Below are 13,512 nucleotides of genomic sequence, written 5' to 3' on the forward strand. Positions count from 1 at the left end.
CTATTTCCAAGAATCTCAAGAGATGCACTTCTGTATTTTCGAGATCAGTAATGTGACTAAAACTAACAGGCCACCCTGAGCCAGTTCCTTGTCAGAAGTAAGCTGCTCATTTAAAATGCTCTTTCAGGCCCGCAAATGAAGTACTTCTGCCTGCACTGAGCTTGCTTTGGGGTGGAGCGTTTCCAAGAGCAAGCTAAGGAAGCTATTGATTTCTTCTTATCCAAGAGAAAATAAATATATAATCCCTTGACGTGCTGAAAGAGCTAATTAAGGGCACTCACAACAAGCCAGCTGATTCTTAGCAGGCAACTGCCTCACTGAACATCTCTGGCCCTGTGGCCTTTAATCAAGTGGTGAAATCCAAGACTTCATTGATTACCTGTTCTGAGATGCTGCAGTGAAGAGGGACACTGGGTATCAGACAGGAATGTGATGGCTACCAGTAGTCCTAGCAAAGGCGTGCATTTCTTTGAGTCCCACTTGGATTCCTGTGGGCTTCCTCAGCTTCCAGTCTTTTCGTCTTAGGAACCTGGCCTCTGTGCTGGCCTCTTTTTCTAACAAAGGTGCGCCCTGGGCTGGGGGTTCTGAGCACAGCCAAGGATCTTGAGGGCTACTCTGTGAACCACCCCCTCCTCCCCGCCCCCGCCATCTGCTTGTGCACTTGGAGAGGCTGCTGCAGGCTTCTAGCGCAAGGGCCTTAGGGTGGTGGCTTGAGGAGCAGCCAGATGGGAGGTTTTGCAGAATGAGAAAAGCCCAGGCCTGAAGGCAGGCAGGTGGGTACTATTCCAGGAGAGTTCACTGCCTACATGACACCCATTCTTTTTTTTTTTTTTTTTTCCAATGAAGACTTTTTTTTTAACACTGCAGAATATTGAAAACATAATGAAAACATGTTTCATACAACTTACGGATTAAACTGCATTCAGAAAATGAATAGCCGTAAATGCCTTAATCAGCCAGAAAGAATGAAAGGGATAAGCATTCAGTTCAGGAAGTTAGAAAAAGAATGACAAAATCAAATGTTGGAAAGTATAGAAAGGAAATAATTAAGATAAGAATGGAGTCAATAAATTAAAATAAAGAGAAGCAGTAGAATCGATCAAAAAGCTGCTTCCAGAGGGAAAAATACCTAATAATATAATCTATTAGACAGTTTAATCAAGAAAAAAAAGAGAGAAAGCACAAACACACAAAATTAGAAGTGAGAAAAAGAAATAACCACAGAGGATAGCAGTGACATCTGGGTCTCCCTCTCCATGGGGAGTGTGTCACCTGTTGCTTTTTTCCTTTTTGTCATTGTATGGCCACACCCACAGCATATGGAAGTTCTAGGGCCAGGGATTGACTCTGAGCTGCAGCTGTGGCAACACTGGACCTTTAACCCACTGTGCCAGGCTGGGATCAGAACTTGCACCTCCACAGTGACCCGAGTTACTGCAGTCAGATCCTTAACCCACTGTGCCACAGCAGAAACTCATGTCACTTTTAATTTTGGAAGCACATTTCTGGTGCTCTGGGTTAAGGGCATAAGCAATGCCCCTCCTACACAGGGTTTTGGCTTTCATTTCCTAAAGAAACATAATTGAACCAGAGAAAGACCGGAAGGGTTGCAGAATATGCCACCCTAAAATATGCCACTTAGGCATATTGATTATTATGCACTATGGGCACTTGAGAGATAGCAAATGCAAAGAGAGGCTTTTTCTGCATCCCTCATATCTACCTAAACACAGATCCTTCCAAAGGAACTCAGTTGCCATAAATCCCTTTCCCAGGAGTTTCAACCAACCATGGAAGACAGACTCTTGTCACAGGAGAGAAGAGATGTCAACATACCCAGTCAAACTGGCACTGTCATACCTCCCATCTGTTCTTCCAAGGGTTCATTCATCTTTTCTAAAAACAATTTACTCTCCCCTGAGAGGTCTACATACCCCCACCTCCCTTTCCCTATTAAGGTGGTATTTAAGTCAGTTCTAAGCCCCCTCTCTGAGAGTCCGATTTTCCTCTAGTTATTTGCCTTGTATATGTGAGATATACATGTTAATAAATTCGTTTATTTTTCTCTTGTTCATCTGTCTTTTATTACAGGATCTCAGCCAAGAACTCAGAAGGGTAGAGGCAAAATTATTTTTCCTCTCCTGCAGAAGGAATTCACAGAGAGAAATAAATTATTACCTTCTCCACAATTAATTCTGACCTTCCTAAATTATAATGGCATGTTTGATGTTTTTATAGTCCTGCCTTGTTGTATGTAAAATGTCCTATTGATCTTGGAGAGATGGCAGTGAGTGATGCCTTGAAGTGAGATCTTAATTCCCTGCTCAGGAACGGAACCTGGGCAGCCTGGGTGAAAATCAGAAGTCCCAGCCACTAGACCACTAGAGGTTAGAGGCTAAAAGCAGAGCGGCCCAGATTCTCACCTCCATTGAAAGCAAGAATGTTTCAAGGAGGCAAAAATGTAAAACACAGGGAGTTCCCGTCATGGCGCAGTGGTTAACGAATCTGACTAGGAACCATGAGGTGGCGGATTTGATCCCTGGCCTTGCTCAGTGGGTTAAGGATCCAGCGTTGCCGTGAGCTGTGGTGTATGTTGCAGACGCAGCTCGGATCCCGAGTTCCTGTGGCTGTGGTGTAGGCTGGCGGCTACAGCTCCGATTTGCCCCCTAGCCTGGGAACCTCCATGTACTGCGGGAGCGGCCCAAGAAATGGCAAAAAAAAAAAAAAAAAAAAAAAACTGTGAAAAACAGGTGCAAAGTTTCTTAGGAGGAGGACAGCACAACCTGGGGGAGCACACAGAAAGTACTTTATTTAAGACTGAGGCAGGGCACCCCAAAAGGAGGATACACACTCAAAAGAAGGATGAAGGTACGGGTATCCTCCTGAATGAGGAACTGGCCAGAGAGGTGACTTAAATCACTTATAGAGGGCAGTTCTTCCGAGTCTTTGTTTTCCAGTGGCCAGTTATCTTGTTTTATTTCTCATACCTGATTGGACCCAGGGCTCTCCCAGATATGCTCATGTGTCTTTTAGCCAAGACGAATTCCAGCCTAATGGCCTATGGGAAGGTTGACAACACCTATTATGGGGTAGCACCCCTCCCTTTTTGACCCCAGGAATCTTTCTACACATGCGTAGTTGGGGAGATCTCCTTGACCTTAAGAGTGGTTGACGTGGTCAAATTTTTACCCCAGCAGAGGTCAGCTCCTCTCCTTAACTTTCTTCTTAAAATGTCAGAGAAACAAGGCCTATTTTACTCAACCTGACAAATCCCAGCTGTTCTCAGCCCAGGGGCCCATCTCCCTGTAACCTCACTATCTCATCTTTGATATTTACAAATACGGAAATATTTGTGCATGTTTACAAATACTGAAATATTCAGGGGCTGAGAGGCAGCCGCACCCTGGTTTTATCCTCATGTTCCCACCCTGTGCGTAGGTCCGATGCCCGTCTTCACAAGGATGACACCGACATTTGCTTCAGTAAAACACTCAACTCCTGCAAAGTGCCCCAGATCCGTTACGCTAGCGTGGAGCGCCTCTTGGAGCGGCTGACAGACCTGCGGTTTCTTAGCATCGATTTCCTCAACACCTTTCTGCACACCTATCGGATTTTCACCACAGCAGCCGTGGTGCTGGGGAAGCTTTCCGACATATACAAGAGGCCTTTCACCTCGATCCCCGTCAGGTAGGCCCAAGACTGGCCTGTGAGGAACGTGTGGCCCACTTGGTCCCTGGGCCGCCATGCAGCTGGGCAGCCCCGCTCTGCCGGTTACTGGCCTGCCTGGGAACTCAGCAGGCCCGGCCAGTAGAAGGGGGTGAGGAGAGGTCACAGAGAATTCCTAAGGGAGGCAGTTGAAGTTTCCAAGTGGCCTTTGCTTGCTCTGTGATTATTTGGAAGATCACTCTATTGTTTGGGGGTTTTCTTTCTATTTTTTTTTTTAAACAATGGTGCTTTGCCCACTTTAATATGCATAAGCATCACCTGGGGGCCTTGTTAAATTGCCGGCTCTGATTCAGTAGGTCTGGCATGGGGCCCCATCCCGGTGTTCCTCATCTTTGGACTACAGTTTAGTAGCAAGGAATTAGAGCAAGCCTAAAAAGTGCCTCTGTTGCTTTGGCAAGTATGTGGTCTCCACACAGCATTTAAATGAAGGTGAATCCAGCAACAGAAGAGTGATGCTAGGGACGTTCCCGTTGTGGCTCAGCGGTTAAGGAACCCCACTGGGAACCATGAGGTTGTAGGTTTGATCCCTGGCCTCGCTCAGTGGCTTAAGGATCCAGCATTGCCTTGAGCTGTGGTGTAGGTCAGATGCGCCTCGGATCCTGCATTGCTGTGGCTGTGGTGTAGGCTGGCAGCTACAGCTCTGATTAGACTCCCTAACCTGGGAACCTCCATATGCTACGGGTGCAGCCCTAAAAAGTAAAAAAAAAAAAAAAAAAAAAAAAATTTAATTTAAAAAAGCATTAAAAAAAAAAAAGGAAGGGTGATGATAGGGCAGCCTTTTAATGTAGGGAGCATGTTCTTGAACGACATCAGGGGAATCATGTTCATTTGCCTACAGTCCATTCAGAGCTTTTGCTCTTGTTTTTAGGTCATTGGAATTGTTCTTTGCCACCAGCCAGAACAACAGAGGTGAACACTTGGTGGATGGCAAATCCCCACGCCTATGTCGCAAATTCTCTTCCCCACCGCCACTGGCTGTGTCCAGAACGTCCTCCCCGGTGAGGGCCAGAAAGCTGTCCTTGACTTCTCCCTTGAACTCAAGGATAGGAGCATTGGACCTGACCACCTCCTCTGCGTCCAGCAGCCCTACCACCACCCACAGCCCTGCCGGGTCCCCACCACCGCACACTGGTAAAGTACCGCTGGATCTTAGCAGAGGCCTTTCTTCTCCAGAACAAAGCCCGGGAGCTGTGGAAGAGCATGTAGATAACCCTCGCGTGGATCTGTGTAACAAGCTGAAACGAAGTATTCAAAGAGGTATCATCCAGCTGCCGCGTGCCGCATTTGCCGGCCCCCTGCTTCCCTACCATTCCTTCTGGTTCCCTAGTTCCCTTCCTTGACAACTTTCCTACTTCTGTGTAGAAAGTAGAATGAATACAGGGGCTCGTTAGAAGAGGAAATGCCTGTAGTTCCCTCTAGCCTTTGTAGAAGGAGAGGAAGCTTAGCCTTAGTTCTGAGGCCTTCTGTAGCAAAAGGGTGATTGCAGTCAGTTGTCTATGGAAGAATCGGATCATCTAAATGGTTATCATTGGAAGGTTCTTGATGGAATTTGACGAAGGCTGGTTGGCCAAAGAGCCTAGCATGATCTTGAACAGGTTATGGGCACCTTATCTATGACCTTGAACCTCAGAGCCTTTTCGTCCTCCGGTGTCTGCTCTAAACACCTCTACTGCTTTCAGCCTTTCCCTGCTAAGGATAACCTAGCCTGGAAGCATTAAGAGGAAATCTTCAATTTGGTTTCCAAGGCAACACTCCATATTACAACTGAGAAATAGGGAGAAAAATAAAATCTGAGACAGTGTTCATTGTCCATGACACAACCCAAATGGTTTTTAAAAATGTGAATTAGATCATCTGGTTTCCTGATTAGATTCTCTAATGACTTCCTGTTGCACTTAGAATAAACTACATTCTTCCTGCTAAGGCCTTCAGATCCTCAGAGACTTGGATCCTGTCTCTCCCTTTAAGCCTGGCTCTTGCCATGCTCCCTTGTCTGCTAGGCTTCAGTCGCATTGATTTCTTTCCCTTTTTTTTTTTTTTTTTTTAAAGGGCCGCACCTGCAACATATGGAAGTTCCCGGGCTAGGGGTTGAATCAGAGCCTCAGCTGCCAGCCTATGCCACAGCCACACCAGGTCTGAGCAGCATGTCCGGCCTGCACCACGGCTCACAGCAACGCCAGATCCTTAATCCACAGAGTGAGGCCGAAGATCAAACCCGAGTCCTCATGGATACTGGTCAGGTTTGTAACCGCTGAGCCACAAGGGGAACTCTTCATTTCCTTTTTGAGTCTCAGAAATACCTGAGTCACTTCTGCCTCAGGGTCTTTGCACTTGTTTTCCCCTCTGCCTGCACAGTCTTTTCCCAGGTACACTCATGAGGTCAGCGACCTCATCTATTTTGTTCACCTCTGTAACTCTCAGTGCCTTGGCCAGGGTGTGACAGGTCGTAAATTTTGTTAAATGAATAAATCAAGCCACATACTCAGGGAAGTAATCAAGGGTCCTGTGGCACATCGCCTTACCCTCCTCAACTTGGTACAGCATAGGGTTTGGAGGAGGTGATTGCATGCTTTTATAATCCAGTGTTTCTGTGATAAAATATGAAAGGTTTCACAGTCAAATTAGCAAAGAGGTTTTTTTTTTTTTTTCTACTTTATAGTAACTGATGTATTTACTGACAACACAATACTAAGTGGGCAGGAAGTCAGAGAAAGTGCAAATTTTAAAGAGGATCACCCAGATGGAAGCGTAGACCCCTGTTTTCTACCTGCTTGGAGCTTCTCTGTACTTTCTAGCTCAGATCATTTAAATATGCTTCCTGAGTGAGGTATTCAGTGGAATTTTTAGCCGGAGTGGTTGTCATCATCAAAAGTAGCATCCGTTTAAATAAGAAATTCTTTAAATTGACACGTTAGCAACTAAGGAGGATGAAAGGGGGAAGATAATTAGAAATTCATTAGAACAACAAGCTGCAGCAGAATCTTGATGGATTCTTTTTGGGAATAATGAGCCAGTGCACAAACCAACAGGTGCATCTGGGCTTTGATCCGGGGCAGTGCCTGAGAATCTCCATGGAGAGAGTGATTGGGGGGCTTATTGCAAACCTCCCCTCTAGGCCAGAGTGGCTTGGGAAGTACAGGAACTTCTTGGAGTATGGAAAGTTCTTTCCCTTCCTTTTTTGGATTGCATTAAATAGGAGGGGAGAAATCTGGAGATAAGTCTGGATTTTTATGCTATTTTGAGTTAAGCATTTTGGTGTCATTTGTGACATCTGCGGCTCCAAGGCTTTGATTTGATTGCTCCTGGGGCTGGGATGGAACACAGTAAGATCTGCTCAGGAGCAATTGTGTGATCTTGTCTGTGCAGGTTGCTGTGCTACAGGGTCTCTAATGGTAGATAAGATGGTGCACTGGCCCCTTACATTAACTACGTATAAGGTAGACAAAACATAAATATAAGGACAAATGGTACAAGAGGTATAGACAAAAGTGCTCAGAAAGGTGAAAAGCAGGGGAAATCATGTTCAGTTGAGCAGTATCAGAAAATGGCATTGACATGAGCCAAGAACAATGGGTAAATGAGCTGCAGAGAGGAAACAGGCAAGCTTATGGGCAAAGAACACCTATGAGTAAAGGGCTAGTGGTAACATCCAGTGGTGAAAGCCATTTCTGAGACCAAGAGTCATCACTGTTTCTGAAGGTACAGCTTTTGTTGACTTTTGGTACAAAGTCCAATTCTGTAGGGTATACCCTGTTACTAGTCTTCTTTCTGGTATCTAGTAAACTTTTCAAAACTCTTCTAAAAAATCCTCCTCTTCTTCCTCCTTCTTCTTTTTGGCCATCTTAGACTTTTTTTTCCCCAGTTTTTTTTTTCCCCCCCTGTACAGCATGGGGACCAAGTTACTCTTACATGTATACATTTTTTTTCCCACCCTTTATTCTGTTGCAATATAAGTATCTAGACATAGTTCTCAATGCTACTCAGCAGGATCTCCTTGTAAATCCATTCCAAGTTGCATCTGATAACCCCAAGCTCCCGATCCCTCCCATTCCCTCCCTCTCCCCTCAGTCAGCCACAAGTCTATTCTCCAAGTCCATGATTTTTTTAAGTGTACCATTCAGTAGTGTTCAGTATTTTTCACATTGTCTTGCAATACATACTTAGAACTCTTTCATCTTGCACAACTGAAACTCTATATCCATTGAACAACTCCCCATTTCTCCCTCCCCACAGCCTTTGGCAACCACCATCTTCTTTCTGTTTCTATGAATTTGACTACTTTATATTTACTTCATATAAGTGAAATCATACAATATTTGCCTTTTTGTGGCTGGTTAATTTCACATTGCAAGATTTCCTCAAGGTTCATCCATGCTGTGACATGTGCCAGGATTTTCTTATTTTTTTAAGGCTGAACAATATTCCATTGTGTGTGCGTGCATGCGTGTGTGTGTGTATGTTCCATATTTACTTTATCCATTCCTCTGTTGATGGACATTTGGGTTGCTTCCATCTCTTGGCTGTTGTGAGCAATACTGCAGTGTACATGTGTATGCAGTTATCTCTTCATGATTCTGCTTTCAATTCTTTTGTGTATATACCCAGAAGTGAGATTGCTATATCATATGGTAACTCTATTTTTAATTTTTTGAGGAACCTCCATTCCGTTTTCCATAGTGGCTACATCATTTTACATTTCTGTCAACAGTGTACAGTGTTCTAATTTTTCGGCATCCTTGCCAACACTTAGTATTTTCTGTTCTTTTGATAGCAGCCATCTAAGGGGAGTGAGGTGAGAATCTTTCTTCATTTTTGCAATTTCCTGGAGATTGCATTTTAATTCACCTAAGGCCTAGTAGTATAGATACTAACTTTTTTCTTTTATTTTTTGGTCTTTTGTCTTTTTAGGGCCGCACCCACAGCATATGGAGGTTCCCAGGCTAGGGGTTGAATCAGAGCTGTAGCTGCTGGCCTACTCCAGAGCCATAGCAACGCTGGATCCTTAACCCACTGAGCACGGCCAGGGATTGAACCCAAGTCCTCATGGATGCCAGTTGGATTCATTAACCACTGAGCCACGATGAGAACTCCTAACTTTTTTCTTTAATAGGGAAGCAAAAGAAAAATCTATTCCTTTCTGCATTATGGACTAAGAAGGTGTTGTAGTTCTAAAAGTCCTCAGTCAAGCTGCCCATTACCCATCTTAATTAATTCTTACACTTTAACCCACACGTCGATTTTTTTTCCCTGGTGGTCACTAAAGTCCCTAGTTTTGGTCTTCAAAGTACAAGCCTAGAGTTCGCAGCAGTGGTCCACTGCCATATTATAACAGCTGTTTGGCCTATTGTCTCAGATAGAGGCATGGTCACTGGTAGGGATCAGAAGTTTTTCCCCCAGGAGCAACAAGCTGGCAAAAGGTTAGACTCAGGGAGACCAAAATAAATGAGAAAAAAAACAGATCAAACCACCAGGGAAGGACATTGACAAAAGCTGCAAAGGCCTATCCATGCAGGTGTTGCACAAGGTGGGATCATTATGGGCACAGCTAGTGGCAGCTGGAGAGCTTGTTAGGTGGCAGCTTGCATCATTTGTGACCAGGACCCAGTAGATGGAGAGGGTCCATGAGTAGTGGTGTGGCAGAGATAGTAGGTTCTTTCTGCATTCTGCCCTATTTCTTTAAAGAAATAGCTAAAGTTGAGGACTTAATGCCGCTTCCTCATTGGATTTCCCCAAAACACATGATTTGCAGTTAGAATTTCAGGAGTCAGTTTATTCACATGGTTCATGAGTTAGGAATATGATTTTGTGGCTCCTGGGTTTAAATACATGGCTCTTCTCATGGGAGAGGGTGGGGAAGTTCCAGGATTGTGTCCATGGGTGGCCCATGAAAGTTCTTGAAGCCCATTGGACCCAACCTCGAGTCCAGAGATGCCAGCTCCCCTGCCTCCTGTGTTTCTTAGTCACCTCCACCAACTGACATGCCCCCCGCATCTCTCCTTTTTACCATGGTAGTCCCCCTCCCAAATCCTTCCGTTAAACATTTTGTTCTGGCCTCTTCTTTGCTTTTGGATTTCTTGTCTGTTTCTGTAGCTGTTTTCTGATTATTTTCAATGTATTTACTTCCCAGCTTGTTCTTAAAAGTATTTCAGATGGTAGTTCAAAGAGGCGCATGGTACGCTGGATTCAAAATAAAATAGATAAGGAAATCAGGCAATGGAGAAAAATTGTATGAGGCCAAGGTCACGGTTAGTGAACAAATGAATACTATGTGGTCCTCTGTGGTTCCTAGAGTCACTCTGATTTTGGTTCTGAATGTAGTGAATTACATGATTCGTCTGGAAGCTGAGAACAGGTTGGTGTGCAGGGACGTCCTTTCTTGCTCCGGAGACTTGAGAATATTCCTGGGGTCCGAGGAGCTCTTTGGTATTTTTTTGAAAAGGTGAAACAAAGGATTTAGAGACTTAGTTTTTCCTTTTGTTTTGCATTCATATAAAGACAATACTGATGATGAATAGTTGTAGGAAAGCCATGAATGACAAGTTCACTCTGTGTGTGTGTGTGTGTGTGTGTGCGCGCGCGCGCGTGTTTGCATGGGTACACAATATCTGTAGAAGCCAAGAGTCCTGCCGTATAACTCTGCCATCTAGCCTTGAAAATTCTAATTGGCAAAGAAGAGCGAGACAATGATCTGTCTTTAATTTGAAAGATGTTTGCCTGTGCTTTGCATAATGCTGACACTAGAAACAGTTGGCAAACTTGAGTAAGAAGCCTGCGCCAAGAGTTTATACATTTTCTGCTTTTCGCTTCAGGATACAGCTCCACAAACCGCATTGCACACTATCAGCTTTGCCACGAGGTCCATACTGAGGCCATGGGTCTCTCTCACTGCGGTCCAGCTAGACAGTTTCAGGGCACCCTCTTTGAAAAATAGGAGCACTCTTTGTCCAGTTTTTGCAGTTATCCTGCCAGTCTTGCAATATTTCTTGGCAAGAGAGCTTCAAATGACATGAAAGGAAAGAAAAGAAATAGGAAATATCCCTCGGAGCGGGTGAGACTTTGAACCTCGGAGGGAAAAAATAATGCAGTTGATTTCACCCCCTGCCCAGTCCCTAGATCAGTTCCAGACTCTCTAAACATTCATTAGCGCCACTCTTTCTTCCTACCTGGAAGCCCCCACCTTCTGCTCTTCTGGGTTCCTCCAACAAGACCAGCTCACATCCAGATTCCACCTAGTGGTGAGATCTCAACCAAAAAAACACAGGCCAATGGCAGAGGAGAGTCACAGGGTGGCTCACCATATGAGTCCCCTCCCCAGTCAGTGGTCCCTTGGGCCAGAGCCATGCAGCCCAGGCTGGGCATTGCCACATGACCCACATCACTAGTGTCTGTTTCTATGTTCTTAGTTTGAAAATTGCCTGCCTGTGGGCTGAAAGTGCTCCCAAATTTAGCATTTGTTTTGAGCCCACATCTGCCCACTTGTTCTGCAGGCAAAGCTGTTAGCGTGGAACTTGATTGAAAATGAACCTGCAAGAAGGAAACGCTTCTGTCCCCCCCACCCCGCCACCACGCTGGCATGGTTTCTCCTCACTGTAGGTGCCTGCTTGTGTACAGTGTTCTGTGCTTTCGTCTTCTTTCAGTGGACATGCAGGGCCTGTCCAGCTCTCTCACTGAAAAGTTTTTTGGGTTCGGTAGAATTGCTGACTGAAAGACTTGCTCCTTTGCTTTGAATGAATGGTTGAATCATAGGACATACATTTGATATTCTGCTTGCTTTTGCAGAGCAGATGCCTTCTATTACTGAATTTTGAGGGAGTTATTTAGAAAATAATAAAACTAACAGCTAAGCACTGATTTTTTTTTTCCTTTTCTTTTTTCTTTTTGGTCTCCATCCTGCATCATTGCCAGCTTGACTATAATTATGTCATTCAAGGAAAGATTCTAACCATTTCCTTTCCCTGGCCCCTTTGTGTTTCAAAAGAGCTGAATTGCGGCCATATATCTAAGGGAGTAAATCACATGCAAGGGTAAAAATGGCCTTATGTGAAATCATGAGGGATTTTGTAAAGTTTATTGAGTGAAATTTTGAATGGAATGGTAAAGGGAGCTGAGAGTTGTTTTGCTGATGGGTGTAATGTAAAATTAGTGGAGGTGACACAGCTTTTATTGGTTGATGAAAAGCCCAAGGAAAAAGAAATGGAAGAGTTGCTGGAAATTTATGAAATTTTTGTAGTGCTTTTTCTTAAAAGAACACACGCAACATTGTAGTTTTACCTGGTGAATAAGCTAGAGGAAGGGGTGTGTTAAGACCCTAAATATGACCCTGGAATGATGTTTCTTTTACTCATCAGATGTTAGCTACAGTTACGAGGCTCACATTATCTTAAAACTCTTGTAAAAATTTCTGCTTCCCTCCTACTGACCTGTAGCTACAGGGCTATCCAGTAGAGCTTTCCGAGAGGATAGAAGTGCTGTTGAGTACTGTAGCCAGGAGCCACATGTGCCATGTAGCCAGTGCATGCGAGGAAGTGAAATATTCAGTTAAATTGAGTTAGTTTTCATTTAAATGTACATAGCCACTTCTGGCCAGTCTTGCCCTTTTGGACAGTACCGCTTTAGATGCTTAGGAGCCCTAGAGCTCCTTGGGGTCAGGGCGGGGGCTGCAAAGATAAAGATTCAAACTTTAATTGGCTTAAGGGAGCAACCCAAGCAAAGAACTCATAAAGTCCTAATTTTCATTTACAATCTGGAAGGGTTCCTCTTTTTCCATTCCAAGCAGGCAGAAGAGATTCTGGAGGGTGGGGAAACTACTGCCTATCCTATTCTTTTTGGCCTCAGTTGTGTTGACCAGAAGAGGCTAGGGAGGGCAGACCGGCTCAACAAGATCAGCGGGATGGGGGTCGGGCAGATCCACAGTTAGATTTTGTGTCATTCGACTTCAGCCAGGAGGAAGGCCTCAGGTCCATGCTAAAGTCCTTTAAAAACAGAGATGAGTATGGAATGCTTGTTCTCCCTAACAAACTTTTGTGTTTTCTCCATGCATGATACTGACAAGACACTCTTGAATTCATGCCCTGGTTGTTAAAGCTCTTGGTGTTTTAAAGCAGCAGTCCTAGAGTCTGGACCAGTGGACCGAGCAGGAGTGGAAAGCTCCCCAGCGACCGATGCCACAGAACTTTCACCTTGCCGGTCACCCTCGACTCCTCGGCACCTCCGCTACCGCCAGCCTGGAGGTGAGAGCTCAGAAAGGGACTCAGAGACACAAGGAAAAGAGGATTTTAGCTCCGGGATCTTTTGTCTGTCTTACTGTCTCTCTCCCCAGATATATCTTAGTTTCAGTTAGGAAAATTAATTGGAAGCAGCAGTTCCCGTTGTGGCACAGTGGAAGCGAATCCGACTGGTATCCATGAGGGTGTGGGTTCGATCCTTGGCCTCGCTCAGTGGGTTAAGGATCCGGTGTTGCCGTGAGCTGTGGTGTAGGTCACAGACCCGCCTCGGATCCCGTCTTGCTGTGGCTGTGGTGTAGGCCGGCAGCTACAGCTCCAACTTGAATTCTAGGATGGGAACCTCCATAGGCCGAGGGTGCGGCCCTAAAAAGCTAAAAAAAAAGACAGAGAAAATTAACTGGAAGCAGATGATACTGGAGGACCAAGTAGGAGAAAAATAAATGATTAGCGAACGTGCCATTAGTATAACCAATATTTATTTGACCCCATCATTACGTTGCGCTTTGTGTGAAGTAACGTGAATCAAGAAGCTAGTTCTTAGTTGCTAGTTGAAGAATCTGAG

General features: G+C 44.8%; 1 protein-coding gene across 5 annotated transcripts in view; it reads left to right on the top strand.

The window, feature by feature from the left end:
• RASGRF2 (Ras protein specific guanine nucleotide releasing factor 2) overlaps positions 1-13,512 on the top strand; it is a 268,156-nt gene that overhangs the window by 154,206 nt on the left and 100,438 nt on the right. For 4 of the 5 annotated variants that reach the window (XM_021084499.1, XM_021084503.1, XM_021084501.1 and 1 more), the window contains exons 14-16: positions 3,439-3,687; positions 4,595-4,983; positions 12,828-12,956. In XM_021084499.1, the coding sequence (XP_020940158.1) occupies positions 3,439-3,687; positions 4,595-4,983; positions 12,828-12,956 (767 nt within the window). The remainder of the gene's footprint in view (positions 1-3,438; positions 3,688-4,594; positions 4,984-12,827; positions 12,957-13,512) is intronic. The other variant, XM_021084500.1, reaches the window with a different exon arrangement.

The sequence above is a fragment of the Sus scrofa genome, chromosome 2 (assembly GCF_000003025.6).
Source record: "Sus scrofa isolate TJ Tabasco breed Duroc chromosome 2, Sscrofa11.1, whole genome shotgun sequence".
NCBI classification, from domain to species: Eukaryota; Metazoa; Chordata; class Mammalia; order Artiodactyla; family Suidae; genus Sus; species Sus scrofa.